Below are 22,892 nucleotides of genomic sequence, written 5' to 3' on the forward strand. Positions count from 1 at the left end.
CTATGAGGAAGTCTGAAGATGAGCCTTCGGAATCGAACTTTCAAAAAATAGGACGCAATGGGTAACTTGATAAAATGTCGAGATTTGGAAACGTTGTCATCCAAGTCGAAAACTTATCAGCCACGGCACATATCTTCTCTATCAAGGTTAATCTTTCTCTCACCCGCCAACTTTCTACGTTGTAACACTATACGTTTACTTGATTATATAGAGAAAGACAAGATGATTCGACGACAATATAAATTTATTTCATCTCAATAACATGAATCTCATTTCGACTCATATCCTAAACTTCTCAAAGTAATATACAGTACATACCTTTCTAATCAACATCAAGAAAAGAATCCCCTCACAACCAATAATTCAAATTCCCTTCGACAATTATCACTTTAAAACCTATTTGGATCCAACCATACCCTCTCTCCTTTCTTTCCCTTCGCTCAAATCGTGTTATCTCAATCCATCTTCGGAAATCCGAACCCGGGGGATATTGCAAAAATGTTACAAAGAATTCGACAAAGTCAAACTGAAAATACATTATTCAGACATATCTTACATTTCAATCCATCAGATTCCAAAAAACGTTCTCGACCTTCAAGTTCATCTTCCGAAAAGGAAAAGAGGACATCAATTAGTGGGAATGCAATAGGACCTCATTTGCCTGAATCGGATACGGAAAAAAGAGGTGGGAAAAAAGAATTATGTCAAATTGGTAAAGTCTCAGAATCGGAGATGGAAAAATTACCCTTGGCATATGACGAAACCAATAGAAAAAGATGGTATGATGATGCTATCGTTTATACAATTGCGGAAAGGGAAAATCTGAAGGGTTATTTACCTTGGCATGATGAGAGGACGGATGGTAGTTTTGGTATTGTTGTTTGTCCTGGAAGTTGTGTTTTAGTCAATAAGGTGAGTTTTGGTTTTGGTTTCTCCACTTTTTGTTCTCTCTACAGTCTCCGTCCACACAAACTCATCCATGTACCCACACGAACTCATACATGTTCCACACAAACTCATCTATGTTCGTCATCTTTCATACGGTATCTCCAATTTCGTCACTTGCTCATTCCCCTACATCTCAATATCCGACTTTCATTCGTCCTTTTCTATCCTCTATCGAGACGAAACTCTTAATCTTCTCCGTCAGGTAATCATCCTTCTTTCATGCTCTGTTTGTCTTATCTCTTCAAACATGTCTTTCCTCAACTTCGTTCCTTTTGGTGGAGGAAAATGACACGTTTCCTTCCCGTCGAACCTGCTCTGCATATCATACACTTGATGATCATCTTGAATCGGTGAAGGAAAAGATCAAGTTTGAAACCCCGCTGACTCAACAGCAAGTCTACGATTCTATCCCTCACCCCTATCGTCCTCCGATAGAACCAGCAACCGTTCAAACTATCACTTTCGCCAAAGGTGATACTCAAAGATCAGTAGGAAGCACAATCGTTCCAATCATCATGACCGATAGAACTACTTCTCGAAAGTTTCTAGTCAAACTCTATGCTCTGGTGGTGGAACAATTGAGGACAGGGATGATCATAGGACAGAGTGGGGCGGAATATTTTAGAGGATCAAAAGCTGGAGCAGATGGTTCGTTCGTTTGGGAATTCGATTTTGAAAGTGGAGGGGTTTTGGTAGGGAATGTGAGATCAGCGAGATGAGAAGGGTGGATTATAGGGTAGTAGTTTAAATTCCGGTCAGTTTGAGAGGTCCGCATTAGATGATTACATGATTTATCCAGGATATGCTAAAGCCTGTGACATAGGCGTGTCGTTAGAAGAGTAAGCGACCATCGATCCGTTATGGAAGACGACACAAAGGTGGATCGTGTCGGTGTAATCAGTCGAGAAAGCAGTGCTACATATTCCTTCCCCCCTGCCTTTCTAACCTCCTTCCTAAGTTATTCATCTTGCATCATGAGTACTAACAATCCGTACGTTTTATTCTCGTCGCTACTTCTAACCTGTCTCTCGGAATCAGCTATAGGTGCTAATTCATAGGTCTGCAACCTCTCCATCATGGTCTAGACAATTTGCTCATAAGTCATTGGATATGCAGGCTTATTCCAATGGTCATTTTAGCTGGTGTTCACTGCGTCCTCCAAACAGTCAAGATCAAGATACCCTGGTCACTTGGCGTGATCATTGTTATCGTGTGGTTTATGGAGATGAAAACTATCCCCGCATATCAACGTGGAATCGTATGTTGATCAGGGATGAGATCGGTGAGTCATATTCGGACGAGCTGAAGCTTGTCTGAATGTCAAGCAACCGTCGTGGATGAGGAGCACAGAAACAATGCATTCAGACCTGGAATACCCAGGTATGGATCAATCAAGCTGAATCCAACACCCACATTGGTGAGAGTGACAGAACCTCTTCTTGACACTTCTTTAAAAGTGTCAAGTATCACTCTCGTGAAGGTTGGTGAAGAGACAGGTGTTCGAATTCAAATGATTTTCAATCAATCAATGAGACCGGATTGGAGTCAAATCAGGTTTCAAAGTGTGCCCATTCATTTTGTTTGTCATAAAGATGAAGATGCAAAATTGGATTACGTTAATCAAAAAGTTACATTCCCTTCGATCATCCGCTTTTTTCCCGAGAGCTGCATAGGGGAATTTACACACAGGGAGGACAATGGGTATGTTCCGAATTATTATGAGATAGTCTGTGAGGGACAACCAGGTCCAGAGTTTGACTTGGAATCAACCCAACTTGAGGCAATCCGTGAACCCTTTGACAATAGTGTTGTATACAAATTTCAGAACAGGACATATGGGGATACGGGTACGGGTATTTGGACCCGTTCTCCTTTTCTCAAAGTTGATTGCATGTTCTCTTTTGAGCTTGTGGTGAACACAACTGAACCATTTGCCATCCGGGCTGATGTGACAGCAAGAATGTTTGGGGATTCTGCAACTGCATCTCCGTGGCCGGAAGAAGCACCCTTTGTTTACCCAGGAATAGAGGCCTCTGGAATCGAGTTGGAAGCAAGGAATTACGACGATTTGACTGTAGCGGAATTACGGGTCCAGCACGGGATCTCTCCAGACTGTTTGGTCAAGGTGAGTTGAAAAAAAGATTGGAGTTTCTTCCCTTTCAACCTTATTCATCAGACTATAGCCGGTTTCTCAAACGCCCGAATAACGTCTGTTTTGCCTCTTGAGCAGTGAGGATTTCAGAAGGCTGATGTGACAGGGTGGCACAGATAACAGGTCTGAGGGTGACAGCACTGCTGTGGAGGAATCTGACTGGGAAAGGCAATCTGACCGGGAAAGGGAATCTGACTGGGAAAGGGAATCTGACGGAAGGGAATCTGACTGGGAGGACATCGGTTATTTAGTATGAATAATTGATGGGATGAGTTCTGTGATTGATTGAGCATGACATCCTTTAAAGTTGTAGACAGTTCAAGCTACATTGTTCAAAACCGAACGTAGCTAGCTATCCTTATCCGATGTCTCCGTTAGGTGCCCTGCCAGTGTCGCTGTCCACGTAAGAATGAAGTCACCGCTTGACAGACATTCTTCAGGATGGTTGACGGATGAGGTCGACAGTTACATAGTTGGATCGACTATCCGTGCACTCTTCATGGAAATTCCAACCTTTCTCTAACAAAATATACGTACCTACTTGAGACGTCGTGCGTGATCAGGGTGAATGACCGTGTAATGATTCCCTCATCCTCAAGATCCTGGACCATAAGGGCACGGAACGCATGGTCAACCTCCCACCCTCCCCTACCCCTGATTGATCCCCGTTCGTTATGACATGACCTTCCCATGACATATGAAATTGAGTCTCCTCTCCCTCTTGAATCTATCAGGCAGGAAGACCAGGGAGTACGGGTGGACCGATGACGTTGTGACGGAAACAACCTTTGTCTCGCGTACGTTCCCCTGCATCATCCCGGAAGGCTTGTTCTTGGGCCTTCTTCTCATTTGCATATAAGATCTCTCTTACTCATCTTTCCTTCATCTCTTACCTCCAATAGTAGAGGTATCTTACCCTAGTCACTCCTGACTTGGACACAACAAGTCCCCCACTGTCATCAATCTTGACCTACAACTTGATTCCCCTATCCGGCCTGAACAATTCTCACTTGAAAAGGGATGACACATTCTCAAGATATCTCTGAGACGCCTGTACCCTCTACCCCAGCGTCTTTGGGACAGGACAAACATCATCATATTATACACGCAGAGTACACAACCACGGACAAAGAGGAGGACCCCTTCTCACCTTTCACAGGTCTCATGGATTGCGTTCCAATCAGGTTTGAAAAAGTAACAAACACTCCCGACCCCTCAAAATTGCAAGTCTATCGTGTCAAAACCAACAGTGAAACAGCCAAGGGAACATATCCTTCATATCCTCGTCATTGGCCAGAGGAGCACACTGTATGTACACCTGATGTAATCACAGGTAGCTGGTGCGGCGAAGGAAGGGGATTTCGCCCTAGAACCCATGCGGATGAATCACCATCAGGAATGAAACTTCTTTGGGAAGGAGGCTGGGTTGTTGGTCTCACTGAAGTCACTCGGACACAAGTACAAATGAATGACCATGTCACTCATCTGAGTTGTGATGTAATTGCACAGGTACAATGCAATGGTAAACCTGCTACTTTTGTTCAATTGTCAATAAGTCACACAGAAGCAGAATGTATGAAGCTTGAACTCATTGCTTTTCCAATGCAGTCAATTCTCATCAATAGTGAAGCGGCAAGTAAGAAAGAAGCAAGTGCAGAGACTCTTGAACTCCCTCAGATCATCAGAGTATTTCCAGAGGAATTGAGCACCTCATATGGGCTCACGCAGCAGGGTGAACAACCTGGGGGACCTCCTCAATTGTGGTCAAAAACCATCAAAGCCACTCTTGGTCCAATGGATGAATCAAAACCAATACAGAACTGTCTCACTTACCAAGCCACTAGTAGGATCCCCCAGAGGTTCAAATGGTCTTTTCAAATATTGGTGAGAGGTAATGGTGAAGGGGCAACTGGTGCATTTGCGCTCAGAGCTTTGGTGACAAGCGACCATCACACATACCGGCCTCTAGAAAGCAGTGTGAGCCCTCGTGGGATCACAGTCACAAAGTTGACCACGCGTGTCTACACGGAACCTTTGCCTCCTCAAAGTCCGCTCTTTGTCATCCCAGGGAGCCGTCACGGAGAACGACCAAAGATCAACGAGTATGATGCGGCCAGTCTAGAAACCCTGGAAGCAATGCTCAGAAATTCGGAAAGGGGATGGACGATGTCTGTGAGTACTCCTTTCTCTTCTTCACCACTCTCCCACGGTCTAGCTACACACATACTCACATGCTCACATATCTCCCTCCTAACCTGACCAAGCGAGGACTGATATCGGAGCACCTTTGACGGGAAATTGACGACCAGAACCGCATTGGGGGTCGGCCGGTGGATACTTCATCCTGAACGTATGCTTTCATAATTTTACGCTCTTCATTCATGCCTGTATACCTATGCATGTGTGGGTGTTAAAGTTCTCAGTCGCACAGAGCTTGAGCGCAGCGTGTGAAGACGCACTCATTTCACCACCTGATCATGGATCATGGAGACTGCCACCTGCCACATTGGTAAGTGCCACATGACCAAGTGGAGCCCCAGGCTACTCCTTCCCCACGTCCCCTACTTCCCTCCCTCCCCCCCTTTGGTCTCCCTCTCCTCCTTGTTTTCATCTCCGGACTGGGACCTGATAGAGACCTCTTTACCTGCGGTAGACGGCACCAACATGTCTCATAAGCCTCATTCAATGGATTCCTACCCGCAACTCAACTTTGAAGCCCGTGAGTGTCCCTTCACTCTGCCTTCCGACCGACTCTACTTCCAAGACTCTCCATGGCAGTCCGCCATCTTCGTCCGTTGCTCATGTCCAGGGGCTAAGCATCTCAATTCGATCTATGATCGTTTGAATCAGTTCAAGGTGGGTGTATGATCGTTTACTCTGTCTTTCATGCACTCGCCTCCGAGTGTGCCCCACCACGTACCCTGGCATATCGTACTTCTAGTGTTGGCATTGCGCGGGAATGTGTCGAAACCTAACGATCAGGGCGGACATTTTAACGATTTCAATCTTGGCGCACTACTCACCACTCATCGTCTTGATGACCCGGCTCATATCTCTCTTCAAGTCTGGTCCGCACCCGGTCACTCCAAGCCGACTTTCGAAGAAGCCAAACGCCAGACCTATCAGCCAACCCACAAAGGCCAGTCCTTTGGACCATCATGGACCAATCACTGGTTCAAGGTGATAATCCACATCCCCCCATCTTGGGAGGACTACGAGCGTGTCCAAATTGAATTTGATTGTTCTGGGGAGGCGATGGTATTCAACACTCACGGAGATCCTTATCACGGTCTTACCGGAGGATCCGATCAAGCTCGTCGAATTGAGTTCATTATCCCTGCTGAAGACCGAAAAGCAGGTGTAGGGCATTATTACATCGAGGCAAGCTGTAATGAAATGTTCGGTCAGAATGGGATGGACCCTCCAGACCCGAACAGATACTATCAGTTGGGAATCGCCGATCTCGTTGTCCCCAATATGGAAGCTTGGAGGTTATTGTGGGATTTCGACGCCATACATCAGCTCGTCAATGATCTCCCGGGTGACACACCTTTACGTATGAAAGCGTTATGGGTGGCTAATGAGATGATGAATGTGTTTCAAGTTGGGAATGTGGACAGCATCTCCAAAGCTAGGGAAGTGGGGAAGGTGGTACTAGGAGAGAAATGGATGGAAGAGATCGAGCTGGAGAGCAAACATGCGGAGAAGCAGGAAGGTGCGTTATGGGGTGTGGGACATTGGTGAGTGATGTGACAAACTTTATTCCATTGTTTCTGAGAACATTTCTCACATCACCCGGAGACCCGTCAGGCTCATAGCCTACGAACGGGCTGCCATAGTGTAGCCGCTGACACCCAGTCACATCGACTCAGCCTGGTTATGGCCGTTCTCTGTGACTCAGCAGAAAGCCGCACGGTCATGGTCGACACAATGTGATCTGATCGATCGATACCCTGAACATCGTTTCTCCGCTACTCAAGCTCAACAATTCAAGTGGGTTGAGGATCTTTACCCCTCCCTCTTTGCTCGTATCAAGGAGAAGGTCTCGGCTGGACGCTTTCAGCCTCTCGGAGCGACCTGGGTCGAGATGGATACCAACATGCCTTCTGGCGAGGCTCTTTGCAGACAATTCCTCTACGGACAGCGATACTACCATTCTCGCTTCGGTTTCACCTCGGACACCTTCGTACTTCCCGATACGTTCGGTTATTCCTCTCAGCTGCCCCAAATCGCTCGTTTGGCCGGCTGCATCAATTTCTTTACCCAAAAGCTGAGTTGGAACAGTACGAATAACTTTCCTCATTCCACATTCAACTGGGTGGGCATTGATAGTTCTCAAATCCTCACTCATATGACCCCTGTAAATAATTACAACTCTCAATGTCACATGTCGGATATCCGTCGTGGTATGACTGGACATAAAAACCTGGAAGTCACATCCCAAGCGTTGCTCTTGTTCGGTAATGGGGACGGTGGTGGTGGACCCACTCCACCTATGCTGGAGAAACTCAGGAGGACCCGAGTGATTGGTAAACGACATGACGCTGGAGGCCAGATCCCTCTTCTGAAAATGGGAGGTTCTTTCTCCGATTTCTTCAAGTCCGTCAGAGAAGAAACGATCAACGGGACTAGATTACCAAATTGGCGTGGCGAGCTTTATGCAGAGTTCCACCGCGGCACATATACGACCCATGGTTCTATCAAGAAAGGTAATAGGAAGAGCGAGATTCTGATGCGTGAAGCGGAGTACGCAGCGACTATGGCAAGTTTGGCAGATAGAGAGTACGAATATCCTAAGGCGAAATTGGACAAGGCGTGGGAAGAGCTTCTACTTTGTCAATTTCATGATGTTTTACCTGGCAGTGGAATCGCTATGGTATGTCTACCCTCTCTTCTTCGCTGCCAGATACTCCAAAACGATATGTCAGGACTGATTATTAGATCTACGAAGATGCCGAGATCAAATATGCCGCAATCCAGAAATCGATCACCGCTGTCCTCCACGAAGCTTATGAAATACTCTATAAAGGTTCCAAGGAATTGTCCTTTGACCAGAAGGATGTTGTGTACAATGTATTCGCCGTCAATAACTTACCAAACTACCCCCGACAAGCTGTCGTCGAAGTCCTCTTGAAAGACACTCCCTCACTCAAGGCCATCTCTGCACAGGTGTCGAACGATGGGAAAACCGGTTTGGTCTTGGTGGACGCCACCGATACTGTGAACCCTTTGATCGGTCTACCCAAGGGTCTTTACGCCAATATCACTCCAGTCATCGCTAGAGAAGAGGCGGACAGTCTGTTTATCTTGAGCAGTGGCGCCCTCGAGATGAAACTCACAAATGGACGCATCACCAGCATTTACGACAAACAGGCAGAGTGAGCTACCGACTTCTTCATGAACACGAGCTAATATCGTAGTCGAGAGCTCATTCCTGAGGGACAATCGGCAGGAATGGTCATCATGGAGGATCATCCAAACTTCTGGGAGTGAGTCATTCTTCTCAACCCAAAAAGTATATGAACTTACGACTTAGTGCTTGGTGAGAATGAAATAATTGAAACCCTCACTCCAACTCATGTTTACCATCACATATCGCCGCGTTTTTGCTCGTAGTGTCTCTTCATATATGACTTCAAGAACTTTAGAAGTGAGCTGACGTGTAGGGACGTCGATCAATTCCATCTGGAGAAACAAATCCATCTCAAATTCAACCAAGTCCATATAATCTCTACCGGACCTCTGCGCGCTACTCTAGGCGCATCCATAGTCATCGGTCAATCTCACATCTGCGTGGAGATATCCCTCGATGCTATCCCCGCTTCCCTTGCACCATCTTCCCGGCCCATGCTTCGATTCTCTGCGATAGTCGACTGGAGGGAGAAACATCGATTCCTCAAATTCGAACTTCCACTGACCGTCACATCCGATATGGCATCATACGATACTCAATTTGGTATCCTTCAACGTCCCACTCACCGGAACACATCATGGGATAACGCAAAGTTCGAAGTGTGCGGACACAAGTATGCCGATTTGTCAGAATACGGATATGGTGTTGCATTATTGAACGAAAGCAAGTATGGGTACGCAACAGAAGGAAATGTGATGAGATTGAGTCTGCTAAGAGCTCCTACTCTTCCTGATCCGGAATGCGATATGGGAGTTCATGAATTCCAATGGGCTGTTTTACCACATTTGGGCACTTTGACGGAGAGTGATGTGGCTCAGGTGGCTTATGATTTTAATACTCCCATGCGGTGTAAGTCTGTTCTGCTTTGACCTGTCGATTCATCAAGTTCTCGTCAATTTATCAAATCTTTCCATTCTCCACTGGGCTACCTTCGACCGGTATTCTCAGGACCATTTGATGGACGAAGTGTGGAGGCAAGGGCTGACATGTGACAGTACGACACACACCTAAACCCATTCATGACATCGCCTCACATGCGCTGGGCAAAGCATCGCCTTTTTCAGTGGAACATGCAAAGAACGTAATGTTGGAGACTGTGAAACGAGGAGAGGATGATATGGCCAGTGGGAAGACTACTATCATTCTCCGTTTGTTTGAGCAATATGGTGGACATGCCAAAGCGACTCTTCGGATGTGAGTCTTGTTTCCCTCTTACAATTTCTCCCAACCTAGCCTTCACATTTTGCCGCTTACATAAATTCATGATTCGTACCTCATCATATAAAAATTGGTCTGCCTCTTCCGTGGGAAGCCGCAACAGAACACGTTTTCACGAGCATAAATTACTTCCCACTATCTCACTCTCCCGCCTTTCAACAATGTGCTATGTATAAGCCTCACCTTACTCCTTCCAGAAGGTAAAGCCATTGAATGGTTTCATGGCAAAGCGGTCCATCAGACTGAGGATAACGATGAAGCTAATCATCAGCTCCGGTCTCTCGGTCTCCCGAGCAGACCTTACAGACATACTCGAAACGCCTACAGAACCTTTAGACCTTGTTCCTGTCCACGTTGAAGGTAAAGACGAAGAAGTCTTGGTAACTCTTAATTTCAGAGGGTTTGAGATTAAGACTGTCAAATTGACCATTGGAAGTTCTAAACGTCTTTCTGTGGGATCTTGGGTAGATGTCTAGGATTTTAGACGATCCCATAGCTGGGCATCTGTCTGAAATGTTGATGATGGACTTGTGAGATGGATGAGTTAGAGAATGAAAGAGTTGGAATGGTCGTGATGACGTTTAGCAAAGATATCTGGGACAATATGATATTGAGGAGTGTATGACATTCCTGGTGATTTTTTATTTTCTGCGAAGAAGGAAACATCACTCGAATCATAAGCAGAGAGACGGGTTGAACAATTATCAAAGAAGAGGAAGTACCGGTCAAAATACCTTGCCGAGGTTGTAGATATTTGAAATGTATGTTGAATATCGAAATTATTCCATCTTGACTTGACTTACATATCTTCTTTGCGTTCCCGACTCACTTTCAATCTGATTCAAGTACAATATAACACGCAACAAAAGAGCTCCTTACAAGCAATATGAACGATCTTCGAGAATTATACAATGCTATATGTGAATTGGTGATTGTATGAATTCCATGCATTTTGCACACTGAAAGATCTATGCTACTTCTCTTCATCTTCATTCAACGCAAGAATCAATGATTTTATTCTACCTCTTCCAACCCCCCATCCATGGAAGTGGGATGATCAGAAACAGATCTTTCTTTCTTATAAAAACCCGTTAAAGTCCCAACCCTTCTCGGAGCTCCAATGACAGAAGCAGATAAACTTCGACTAACTTGGTTCATACCAGCAAACAACCTTCCCGATCCACTTCTGTCACCTTTATCTCCGTCTCCAATTATTCCGCCCGCAACTGCAAGATTATCTGAGAGACCGTTATACCCTCTTGAGTTACTTGCCTTTATCTCTTCATTGACTTCAAAACTTAAATTTGGATATGTCTGATAGTTTGAATAAGAAGTTTGACCATTTTGAAAGATGAAATCATTATATTTCCCAGATGAAAAGGGTGTGAATGGTGTTAAAGGTGTGAGAGGATATGAAGGTTGTAGTGAATTAGAATTGACGGTTTTTAGATTTATAGTCTCCCATATTGATTTTCTTGAGATCAATGGATTTGGAATCAATGGGGAATGGTTTTGTGGGGTTTGTTTGGTTTGTGTAATTATGGATGATTGTTCGTTTATTGTTGAAGTTGGGAGTGATTGATTTTGATTTTGATAAGGATGATTCTGAGATGGGGAGAGTGAGGAACCACATTGTGATGATTGATTCTCATGTGAGAGTTGATGCTGTTGATTGGGTGTTTTCAAATGTCGAGTTTGTTGGATTTGACGTTGAGATGATGATTGTTCTATTTGAAGTTGTTCACTTGATAGTGATAGTGATGGAGATAATGGTAAAAGTTGGGATTGAGATACCGATTGAGAAGGATCAACAGAACTTAATTCCATCCCTTCACTCTCATGTAAAACCCTTTGTATCAAAGTCAAATCACTTTCCAATTCCTCAATCTTTCTCTCCAACTTATTATACCCCTCCCAACTTAATCTATCATCAACGTAATCTTTAGCATCTCTCAACACTTGAGAAGAATGTACGACACTACCTACACCTAACAAAGCTTCGAAACCTGAAAACAATCGATCTTCATCAGCTATAGCTATTTCTAAATCTACTCGAGCATCTTCTAAAACTTCGTATATGTTTTCCAAAATTGTGGTAAGATGAGGATCTTCAATTGGAGAAATACGACGTAGAGGATGAAGGATAGTTTTACGTTTTATACTATATGGTGTGGAAGCTAATTCGTTCGTTTTGTCTCTTAGATTATTCTGTGAGTTTGGTGTTTGAGGAATATTGGATGGGAGAGAAGAACGTAGAGAAGATAAAGAATGTGATAATGAATGAAGTTGATTTTGTAGTTTTGGATAACGAGATCTGAGGGGATTGAAAATATCGAGAAGGTTTTGAAGTTCAGGGGTTGGTTGTATTGATGAAAGAGATAGGGAGGGGGATGATGGTTTGGAAAGAAGAGGAGATGGTGGAGTGGTTTTTGTAATGAGTAATTGAAGATCTGAAGGGAGAGAAGGTTCGGCCATATCATCTATTTCGTCTCTTATTCCGATATCTTCTATAGCCGATTTGGTAACAGGTTGATCATCCATAGTGATGTGTTGAGTTTCTTGGGTGAGATTGATTAGGTCGTGATCGAGTACAGACGTCGAGCCTTTTGCGTCGTTTCCGGTATCATGATTGTGAAAAGACTTGTCATGATGTTCATCCCCCTGATACTCCTCATGATCCTCATGATCAAAATCAAACATCTCATGTCCATTCGTATCTTCATGTCCTAACCTACCTCCCACTGCATCTTGAGCCAACCATTCCACTCTCTGTCTTTCAAGCTCCATCCTCCTCTCAGTCTCCTTTTGTAGATCAGTGACGAGAGTAGTGACTAATTCTTCTGCCAATAAAACCCTTGCAACTGATTCTTCCTCTTCTTTATTCTCCACAAATTTCTCTTTCCTTCCCAATAAACCACGCCATGATCTCTTCACTTCGTTTTGTCGAGTTGTAACAGTCACAGCACGTACTCCATCATCTACCAAATTCTCCAATATGTCCGCTTCCAAAACAGCACCTTCCGCACCTTCTCTCAATCGTCTCACACGTTCTAACCACTTTTCAACACGTTTAGCTCTTTGTTCTTCCGCCGATAATAATTTCAACCTTAAACCTATTTCTCTTCTTCTCCCCGCTGATTCTCTTGCCAATCCCTCTGACATCTCATCCACCGCTCCGATCATCCTTTTCGAACGACTTCGTTCCTCCTCCAAAGCCTTCCGGAGAAGTTGTGTTTCTTGTCGTAAACTGGTTTGCGTGGCAGCACTTCGTTGTCGTAAATTATCCAAATGGCGATGAATAGTGGCATGTGTTTTTTGAGTAAAGGTCATATACCTCTCAACTACTTTGGCAGCACTAGCATCATCTCTCATAGCCTTGTCACGTTCTTCTTGACAATTCACACGTAAGGAAGTTTCAGATTGTAACTGTTCTTCTAGTATACTCACACTCCTTTCGAGTTCTTCTATTCTGACTTGGAGAGTGTGTACGAGACGTTCTTTCGAAGTCAGGGTAGAAGTAAAATCTGTGAATAAACGATGGACGCCACGTTGGCCGAGGAGGAGATTGGAGATGGATTCAGGGGATGACAGGGAGGATGGTGTTTCCGGTGGAGAGAGGGGAGTAATGAGATCAGGGGTAGATTGTAGGATTGAGGTGGAATAGGATTTTGGGGTTGTAGGTGGGACCGCGGTAGGGTCGAGGGAGTGAACCAAATGGGAGTATTCATCCAGTGCCAAATCACTGAGATCAGCTCAAGTCGCCATCGATGTCTCACAATTGCAACAAATATGAGAGAGAGAGATCTTCCACGAGCCGATTGACAGAGGAGATGAGATCAAAAATCAACGTAAGGTATGTGAGAAAACAGACGAGTGGATAGGCAACTCACCACAACTTTTTCTGTTCTTCCATCCTTCTTCTCTCTCCGCGCTCCCACTCAATTTCTTCTTCCCTGTCCTCCTCTATTCTCCTCAGTTCATTGATCACAGCTTTATCACCTTCTTTCTCCTTCGTACGTCGTTGAATCTCTTGTTTGGCAGAAGCAAGTTCCAACTGTGCCGCAGTCAGCTGTGATTCGGTAATATCGAGTTTAGCCGAGAGTCGACGATGAGCGAGGGAAAGTTCGGACAGTGCTGTGGAGGTGGGTTGGGTGGGTGGAGGGATGGGGTTTGATCTAGGGTATCAGTAAGTAGTCTTACCCCAAAATCTCATCATACTCATTCATCTCAGAGCTGGAAAGATATACATAAGTCCTCGTATCTCAAGTGGTCATATGAGAGAAAGGAGGATACACAGATGTATTCTGGTGGAATGGGCGCACAACGGCACTCCAACAGCCCGGTGTGAGGGAACGAAGGGAGAGGTTACGATGACCCACCGGAGTATCTCAACCTCCCTTTTGAGTACCTCACAAGTCTGTCTCAACCCCATAGACTCTTCCTTAGCCAAAGATAACTCCAATCTTGTCCCTTGCAACTGTATAGCCGTCTGATGGGCGGAAGTTTGATATTGATGTAATTGCTGTCGTAACGAGGTGAGCTCGAGGATTAAGGGATGTGTGGGTGGGAGAGATGTAGAAGGGAGTTTAGAAGTCATGGTGGTGTGTTTCTTCTCCCTCTGTATGGTCGGTATTATATGTACTTTTGCAAATGTAAGGACAGGAGTGGGGTCAAGCTACCTAGTTACCTTATAGCGCACAGTACTAGCTTGGACGCTAGTCAATCTCCGTCGGCCGTCGGGTGTATATCTCCTTCGCTACCAAGTCGAATCCGTCGCGTTTAGAGGAAGATGACAGGTAGTCTGTCGAATGGTATGTACACCATGTACAGCCAGCTACTGCTTGTGAGCTACTAATTGTTAACTGACTGACTCGTATTCACTCGCTGCCAAAAAGCAGACAGACAGATGGTTGTCGCCCGCAGTTGCATGGCGGTGCGGCACGTGACCCCTCGACATTACGTAATTATCTTCAACGCCTCTTTTCCTCTGTTTTGCACGAGTAAGACCAAAGTTGTACCTGTCTCGCATCTAGCATCTCGTCATCCCTCACTACTCGACTGGTACTACATGTACGCACAAGCTGTCATATACACTTAATCTCACTCTTCTCTACAACGACAATACAAGACAGATAGTTCCGACGGAAAAGGAAGCGATACTTACCCGTAAACAGGGCATCGTTTAGGATCAGCACGGACCCCCCCACCCCACACCCCCCCCCTCTCTTTCTTTTTTCAGAAACCCTTATAAACATATTCCTTTCTTTCCTCATCCCCCAAACTCCATCATGCAGCTCAACGGTATCGTCAACGGTAACGGCAATGGTCATGGTACATCTCATCATTCACTCAAGGTGAGTCACCTTTTTTTCTTAACAAAGATAGAGCTCATGTTACAGCGCGTGCTCGTCACTGGCGGATTGGGTTATATAGGATCTCACGTCGTCGTAGCCTTACTCATGACTGGAAGATATCTGCCTATCGTAGTGGACAATTGTCATAATTCGTATCCCGAGGCATTGAAGAGATGTGCAGAGATCGCGAGGGATGAACTTGGGTGAGGTCCACTTATATACCATCCTCCTAGGCAACGCGACATCTCGATCGTATGACTGTTGCTGTGAGAAAGTGTAGGGGTGAATCTCATTTGAGACACAAATCAAGTGGGGCAGAGTAGGGAGTAGAGGAAGAGCAAGGGAAGTGCTTATAATCAGGAGTGACGCGCCTCAACCTTTATTTCATCGAAAAGATATCAGAGATAAAGCTGCTCTGGATGAGATTTTTCGACAATACGATGAACAAGGAGGGATATGGGCTGTTATACATCTTGCTGCTTTGAAAGCTGTAGGGGAGAGTGGAGAAATTCCTTTGGATTATTATCAAGTTAATGTCGTCGGATCCATCTATCTCTTAGAGGTATGTCGATATAAATTTCCCTTCCCACCCCTCCCCCCCAAAAAAGAGAAAAAAAAAACAAAGATGTACCTTGTTGGTGGTATCACTTCTTTGGGAAAGGCACTAGAGGGAAAACTGATCATAGACCATGGCAAAACATAATTGTAATCACTTAGTTTTCTCATCTTCCGCAACGGTATACGGTACACCTAAAATCATCCCTATACCCGAATCCTCTCCTTTACAAGCTGCATCATGTTATGGACGGACGAAAGCGATGGTTGAAGATATCATTCAGGATTTATGTAGGGCGGATGTTGGTGAAGGAAAAGGAGAGAGTTCTTTACGTGCTGTCAGTGTACGGTATTTCAAGTGAGTCGCTGCTTTCAAACTTTACCCCACTACCTGGTCACGCTGTCCTCTCCCATTCATTCTCGCGTTTCTTACCGATGGATTCAGTCCGAGGCTTTGAGGTCGGACGTCGGGGTGCAAGCGACTAACTGTACAGTCCTGCAGGAGCACATCCATCGGGAAAATTAGGCGAAGAACCTCGAGGAAAACCGGGAAATTTACTCCCCTTATTGGCTCAGATGGCCACTGGGAGACAAAGGGCGGATTTGAAGATATTTGGGAATGATTATCCCACACGGTATGTCCCGTTCACCTTTATCTCTCTCGTCGCTACCCATGCACTGCCCACTCTCTCGGTACACAGCCCTCTTGTCCATGTTCATCTCGGCACCAACCAAGATACATGTTGCGAAAGGCCTTGTAAAATGTCGATAAGATAGCTGACATATAGCGATGGGACCTGCGTCCGGGACTATCTTCATGTTATGGACCTGGCCAATGGTCATGTCCTCGCTCTCGACTCCCTCGCCAAGCCTTCAAGCGGGAATACCATTTTCTCCCATGTGAACGTAGAGAGTGAAGGTTACTTTAGAGCGTTCAATTTGGGTAAAGGAAAAGGAATGAGTGTTTTAAATATGATCGACGCCATGAAGAAGGCAAGTGGGTTTGATTTCAAGTATGAGATTGTTGGTCGGAGGTGAGTTGTTGATACATATTGATATTCCTCTTGCTCCCTCGACAAACCTACACATCCTCAGGTCGAACCAGTACCTCAATCCTTTCATCTACCAGCGTATTTCTTGTCTGTTTTCTGGTAGCGATCAATCATGTCAGTATTGACCCCAGACTTGGCGACGTTCCCGACTTAACAGCCGATCCCTCATTAGCGGAAGAAGAATTAGGCTTTTTAGCTCAAGAAGACCTCGATACGATGTGTCGTGATTTATGGAACTTTCAAACGAGAAATCCACACGGATACGAATCGACTTCTTCTCTACCACCACCCATCCTCTGATCCAATTCTGTCTTTGTGCTCTCCCTATACAACTTTCATGTTTCATGTTCGGTGTCTGCTCGCATGCTGCGTTCCGTATTGGTCGGATCCCCAGTCGGGATAAGTTAGTGAAAGGACCGATGATATAATCTCAAAGTAGACATGATGGTCAATCACCTTTTTTCTCTACCGATGGGTCCTGTGGATGTGTTCTCGAGGACCTGTAGTGTTTAATGTGTACAAAAAATGGACAATGCATCGATTCGTGCATGTAATTGACAAGTCTAAGACATCTTACTACAGTATTATCGCACAAAGTCGTCAAATGCCACGTCACAGTGATCCCCTTGCGACTCTCCCCGCTCTCTCCCCCCCTGCAGCCTGACTAGGTAACTTGCTCAAATTTATGATAATTTAGTACTCCTCTGGCCATCTCGACCAGTAGTCTGAAAGAGCCGTTCTGCTACAAAAAAAAAGGTATAGGTTCATCTTTTCAAGATATCCCGACCGAGTGAGTTGTCTCTTATTCTGATTTAGCGATGGCTGACCTCGCTTCTCTTTGCGCCCTACTCACTCTCCCATCCCTCCCTCGCCTACTTCTTCAAATCACCTCGTCTTCTTGGCTTCCTCATTCCGCCGCTCCCTACTTCAACTTGCCTGCACACACCTCAATATGACTTCGACGTCACTTGATTCCCCACCTATCACTCACCCAGATCCCATCCTCATCCCCCCCTTGGGGTTCTCCGAGTCGCGTCGTAGACGACCTCATTCCCCTCCTCCCACCAACGCGCCCAACATGCCTTCCCAATCTTACATTTCCTTCACACCCACCACTCAACGTCTCACCATTCGGATCGCTTTATCATTCTTAGCTCTTCTAGTCCTTCGTGCCATTTTCTTACCATCTTCCTCTCCAGCAGAAGAGATTCAATCTCACGGAGTACTCGAACGTGTTTTATTAGCCGATAAATACCTAGACGTATCAAAATATCCATTCCTTCAATCACGTATAGGTCGTGATGATCGTTGGGATCTTTTCGATTTAGAAGTAGGTGATGGTATAGTTGATTTTTGGGCAAGATTTCAAAAACCATTCATAACTGGTAAAGATACAGCACATCTCGATACTCAAGTAATGCGTACAGTAATCGATAATTTACTTCAGTTCAACGGTTGGGTAGCTGCTGCTTGTCCTACTTTAATAAGACCATTTGGACAAAATAATAGAGAAGATCATTATGAAGATTTAGCATTAAAAGATAATTTATATTATATCGCTATAGTAGTACATTCCGCCGACCATTTTTTGATTGATCAATTAGCTATCATCGTTCAATTAGCTAGAAGATTGGGAACAAGAAATATTTTCGTTTCAATGTTAGATATGGCTTCAAGTGATTCGACTCCAACTTTATCAGATTTAGCTGAATCTGTTATGACTATTTTAGGTATAGCTTTTAGGATTAGAAGAGTTCCACCAATGACAGCGGACCCTTCTGCTACTTATTATCCTTTGGAAGAGGCTGAATCTAGAAATTTAGCTTTGGAACCTTTACATGAATTATGGAATAGGAGAAGTATAAAGTTTCATAGAGTCGTTTGGTTGAAAGGTTTCACTTGTCCTAATGATGTTTTGGAAACTTTAAGAGTTAGTGAGGTTAATAATGCTGCTATGGTTTGTGGAATGGATTGGGCGGAACATAATGGTTTTTTCATTTTTTCAGATCGGTGGGTTTTGTGATTTCGCCTACCTACCTACCTACCTACCTACCTACCTACCTACCTACCTACCTTCCATCAAACCCCTCTTATTAACTATTCTTCACTTGGTCCGCCCCCCCCCTCCCCCTCTGGCAGATCTTGGCCCCTTTCCCGCTATCACGAGATCTTATTTGTCTTCCCTTCAATTTTGATGTATGTTGCCTCAATCTAGCAAGTCTCATCTTGTTATGTCCATTACAGGTGCTCACCCCAGATGGCGTACTCGTGACATTGAAGGAAATCTCTTCCGTCAAGCAAAATCCAACTCTAAACCCGAAGCTGGACCACCTAGAGATCGAATCGGTACCGAACGTTACGCCGGACATCTTCCTTTTCAAGTTTACTGTTGTGAATCCGGTACACACGTTGTCGATCCTGAACAATCTTATTACCGTGATATTCATTATCGTTCTTCAAACTTATGGCATAACCTTTCAACCACTCAAGAACCACCCAATTGGGACGCTGATACACAATGTATGGATAGTACACAAATGTGGTTTTGTCGAGATTTATGGACCGACGCGGCTAAAGATGGTTTAAAAGCAGGTAGTAAAGGTGGACATCGTAAATTATCAAAAGTACATAAACGAAATTTCTTCGATAATCTATTCAACTGGAGTGGTTTGTCACATTCAAACCCAAACGATGTTACTCATTCTACATTCGAATCTCAATCTCAATCTCAAATGTCGTCCAAGGAAAAAGACTCGCATTCATTTGAAAAAGAATCAAACTTTGTGAAAAAATCACATCGTAAAAATAAAATGGAAAAAAGAGAAGGGAATGAAATTAAACAAAGAGAAGATCAACAACAAGATGGTGGAGTTAATGATGAAGCAGGAACGGATGTTGATGCCATTGATGAAGATTTAAATAATCCAGCTCTTGAACCATTAAAACCACAAGATTTACCAGCATCAGCTTTTTTGATACCAAATTCCGCTTTCACACCAGCAAGGATAGTGGTGAATCCTAGATGCGTGACGACTTATGGTGGTGTCAGTCATACTCAATTAGCATTAGATTTATTCGGTGGTGAAAGGGATGAAATCGAACATAGTGGTGGTAATTATATTTTAGATGATTGGGCAGGTCCACCTGATAGTTTTGTTTGTCAAGAAATGAAAACTACCGGAGGAAGGACGGCACCAAAATCTCAAAGAAGAGTTGGGTTTTTATTACAGAATGAGGTTAGTGATTTCTTGTATCACTTTTATGAATCACTTCATTCTCACTTCTCATTTCTCATCATATCTTCCATTCGTGTTTCTCACTTTCCCCCTAAATGACCATCCTGCTGGTGTCGGAAAATCAACGATACAACAACACATGATCATGTTTTGGTCTACTGTTTTGACACTGGGCCTGTGACTGAGAAAATGTGTCGATCTTATTTCGTCCATGGCATTTGCGTTCAAGCAAGAGCTGACGATCCAGGTGGGTATTTGATGGAATCCCGGTGATCCGGTAACGTCGGAAGAGACAATACGACGTATTGGAAGAAACGTCAAAAGGAGGAAGGAGGAAGGAGGAAGGAGGAAGGAGGAAGGAGGAAGGAGGAAGGAGGAGATGCGTATGGCTGACAGTGGGATACCGGGGGCCATTTGCCATTTTGTGAATATAACTCCATCAGAAATGCAATAGATATTCATGAAAAAGCATCTACAACAATAAGACGAAAGAATCCATCTCCACAAACCTGAAATTTAAATTGTCCATTTTTTGATATGTTTTTTTTTGGAAATCTTACTTTCCTTTCTACCCCAAATCCCTATCAATCTGAATGGAGATCAACTCGATATGTAGCTAAAAGAAAAGTATATATAAATAGATATATTGTAAAATCCTTATTGTCCATGATCCACTTTTCTGAAATGAAGAATTTCTTTCACTATCTCACAATACTTGTACCATTTCTCACTTCCCCTTCAACCCTCTCATCCATATCCCCTTCAATCAAATCCGCTCTCAAACCAGACTCATTATGATTGGTTTGTCCTCCCAATCGGTCTCCGGACACTTCCTCATCCAACAAACCTATTGGCTCCGACTGATGAAATACCACCGGTGGAGTCACCTCATCACCTTCTTGTCGTCTGATCCCATCCCAATCTAATTCTTCATATCTAGGTGGTAATTCAACCCTTTCTTCATGTTCTTCTACATTCCTAACTCTTCCACCATCTTGATGAATGACATATTGCATTTCCCTTTCCCTTTCTCTTTCTCTACGTCTATTCCTTCCATTCCTTATCCCAGAAGAACTTTCAACTTTTGTATCATTTTCTAAAGGTGGTAATGGAGAAGAAGAAGAATCATGTAATGTTAATCTTCTAGGTGAAGTAGTTTCTTGTCTTAATAAAGGATCTTGAGAATCACCACGTTGTATACCTCTTTCATCAGAATTCGATCCATGGGGATTATGAGCGATTTGAATGGTATTGGAAGTAGGAAGTGTGTTTAAGGTTGTTAATGTACTGATTGAAGAAGGATTATTATATCTTTCAGAATTTGAATTCATATAACCTTGACTTGAATTCGTACTTTGACCTTGTAACATTGAAGGTGAAGAAAGTGGAGTTTCGTCTCTGAAAGGATCTAGACTAGTGTGTAATGGTGTTAAACCGAGTCGATTTTCTCTGTTTTCTCTAATGGGAGATGTATTGGATGGAGATGGTGAAAGAAGATCTAATTGAGTTGGAGAAGTTGATCCGTTTGTTCCTATACCACCTCTACCGGATCTTTGTTTACCCAACGAAGAAGGGAAAGATGAAGTTAAAGAAGATTGTCGTCTTTTACGTCTAGCTCGATAACAGAATAGACAAAGGGAAACGAGGAGAAGTGTACCGACGATCGAGATGACGCATGCTATGATTGTTCGGACTACTGAGGAATGATGAGGGGAAGAAGGAGTCTCATCGGGTATACTAGTAGGGGTATTGGTACTGATTATAAGTTTTGACAACTTTAGTTTTCGCAATGACTAAGATGTGAAGCAATGTAGAGAATGTGAACCATACTGTGATGAGGTTGAACAAAGATTGAGAATGTGTATGAGGGAAGATCAAGTTCAAAAAGGAAATTTCGATTGATGACCACATTTAGTGTGATGGGTTTATGGAAGAGAAGAGGGGTGTTGAAAAGAGATAAGGGAAACTTACGAAGTATCACTTCCTGTTGCTGTGACACTAGGTGCACCATCACCATCACCATAAAAACTTACACAACCAGTAGTACCTTGTCCAACCGTCATAAGTGCAGTAGAACCACCTGAAGCCCATTGTTCGTCACTACCAATCCCAGCGACCAAAATGAATCTAGTACCTTTTGCCATATCTACCGTCCAATTCAAATGTGTGATACCTTGCGAAGTATACGTGGTAGGTGTATCGGATAAAGAATCGGAAGGTAAAGTTTGTGCAAATTTTGATTTTCTTGAATATGTTATAGGTAAACTGAAAGAATTTCCTAATGGTATAATACCAAACATTGTAGGAGGTGTAGTCGTGTTTCCAGCTTTTGTTTTAGAAGAAGATGAATCCATTTGCGTCATGGAAAGATCAGTGTCATTGGCTGTGGTTGCTGTATTGAGAGAGGAATCGACAGCGGAGGAGATATCAGAGATATTATCGTTTGTTGATTCAAGAGCTCGACGGGAATCGGAAGTGACGTTGGATTCCAGAGAAGTAGGCCATGACATTGTGAGGTTTGAACATTGAGGTGGATAGTCGTTGGATGTATCGGAAATGTTGAATGCGAATGTGTAAAGAGATAAGATGGCAGCGTCGGATAGGAAACATGATCCTTGAACTCCGGTGGTTTGAGGGCCGACGGCTGTGAATCAGTTTTATTCTTGTCGATTCCTCAACATCCCCACCCATCCCTCCTCATTCATGGTGCCGGAGATGCTATCTGGTGGAACACCACCAAGACGACTGTTTGAATCATCTCTGATGGTACAACATCTGGACGAGGAACGAATAGGATAGGAAAGAGCACACGAGATAGAGAGATGACTCGGATTATTAGGTAGATGAGACGGTCTGGAAAAAGCGCACAATGAAAAAGGGGAAAGGAGAAAGACGATATCGGGATGAGAAACAACAAAAGTATCTTCACTCACTAATCACATCAGTCGTACCTGCAAACTTTAT

At 44.0% G+C, this 22,892-nt stretch overlaps 5 protein-coding genes across 5 annotated transcripts; 4 read left to right on the forward strand and 1 right to left on the reverse strand.

Moving 5' to 3' along the window:
* Positions 1-732: 732 nt before the first annotated feature.
* Positions 733-1,667, forward strand: TREMEDRAFT_29749 (uncharacterized protein; the record flags this gene model as incomplete). Its single annotated transcript, XM_007003791.1, has 2 exons — positions 733-912; positions 1,341-1,667. 2 exons carry the CDS (start codon positions 733-735, stop codon positions 1,665-1,667), a joined length of 507 nt encoding a protein of 168 aa, XP_007003853.1.
* A 4,053-nt stretch (positions 1,668-5,720) lies between these two features.
* TREMEDRAFT_43495 (uncharacterized protein) lies at positions 5,721-10,511 on the forward strand. The gene is made up of 9 exons (XM_007003909.1): positions 5,721-5,819; positions 5,910-5,956; positions 6,083-6,840; positions 6,959-7,976; positions 8,042-8,478; positions 8,521-8,589; positions 8,752-9,362; positions 9,509-9,707; positions 10,003-10,511. Exons 1-9 carry the CDS (start codon positions 5,765-5,767, stop codon positions 10,205-10,207), a joined length of 3,399 nt encoding a protein of 1,132 aa, XP_007003971.1. The 5' UTR covers positions 5,721-5,764; the 3' UTR covers positions 10,208-10,511.
* A 1,026-nt stretch (positions 10,512-11,537) lies between these two features.
* On the reverse strand, positions 11,538-14,328 carry TREMEDRAFT_12156 (uncharacterized protein; the record flags this gene model as incomplete). The annotated part of the gene is made up of 4 exons (XM_007003733.1): positions 11,538-12,222; positions 12,400-13,473; positions 13,622-13,906; positions 14,111-14,328. Coding segments are annotated over 4 exons (2,262 nt in total), but the record flags the coding sequence as incomplete, so codon positions are not given.
* A 451-nt stretch (positions 14,329-14,779) lies between these two features.
* On the forward strand, positions 14,780-17,249 carry TREMEDRAFT_73626 (uncharacterized protein). The gene is made up of 7 exons (XM_007004270.1): positions 14,780-15,085; positions 15,131-15,288; positions 15,446-15,647; positions 15,772-15,998; positions 16,135-16,275; positions 16,429-16,674; positions 16,824-17,249. The coding sequence occupies exons 1-7, from the start codon at positions 15,020-15,022 to the stop codon at positions 16,990-16,992; spliced, it is 1,209 nt and encodes a 402-aa protein (XP_007004332.1). The 5' UTR covers positions 14,780-15,019; the 3' UTR covers positions 16,993-17,249.
* A 521-nt stretch (positions 17,250-17,770) lies between these two features.
* TREMEDRAFT_30138 (uncharacterized protein) lies at positions 17,771-20,027 on the forward strand (the record flags this gene model as incomplete). The annotated part of the gene is made up of 3 exons (XM_007003834.1): positions 17,771-18,702; positions 18,950-19,293; positions 19,444-20,027. 3 exons carry the CDS (start codon positions 17,771-17,773, stop codon positions 20,025-20,027), a joined length of 1,860 nt encoding a protein of 619 aa, XP_007003896.1.
* Positions 20,028-22,892: the final 2,865 nt, after the last annotated feature.

Source organism: Tremella mesenterica (genome assembly GCF_000271645.1).
Source record: "Tremella mesenterica DSM 1558 unplaced genomic scaffold TREMEscaffold_4, whole genome shotgun sequence".
In the NCBI taxonomy this organism is placed as follows: Eukaryota; Fungi; Basidiomycota; class Tremellomycetes; order Tremellales; family Tremellaceae; genus Tremella; species Tremella mesenterica.

Coding starts and splice junctions, on each gene's coding strand:
- TREMEDRAFT_73626 (XM_007004270.1), top strand. CDS start 15,020: ATGCAGCTCAACGGTATCGTCAACGGTAACGGCAATGGTCATGGTACA. Junction 15,086..15,130: donor CATCTCATCATTCACTCAAG/GTGAGTCACCTT, acceptor CTCATGTTACAG/CGCGTGCTCGTCACTGGCGG. Junction 16,276..16,428: donor GGGAATGATTATCCCACACG/GTATGTCCCGTT, acceptor GCTGACATATAG/CGATGGGACCTGCGTCCGGG.
- TREMEDRAFT_43495 (XM_007003909.1), top strand. CDS start 5,765: ATGTCTCATAAGCCTCATTCAATGGATTCCTACCCGCAACTCAACTTT. Junction 5,957..6,082: donor ATCGTTTGAATCAGTTCAAG/GTGGGTGTATGA, acceptor CCTAACGATCAG/GGCGGACATTTTAACGATTT. Junction 7,977..8,041: donor CTGGCAGTGGAATCGCTATG/GTATGTCTACCC, acceptor ACTGATTATTAG/ATCTACGAAGATGCCGAGAT.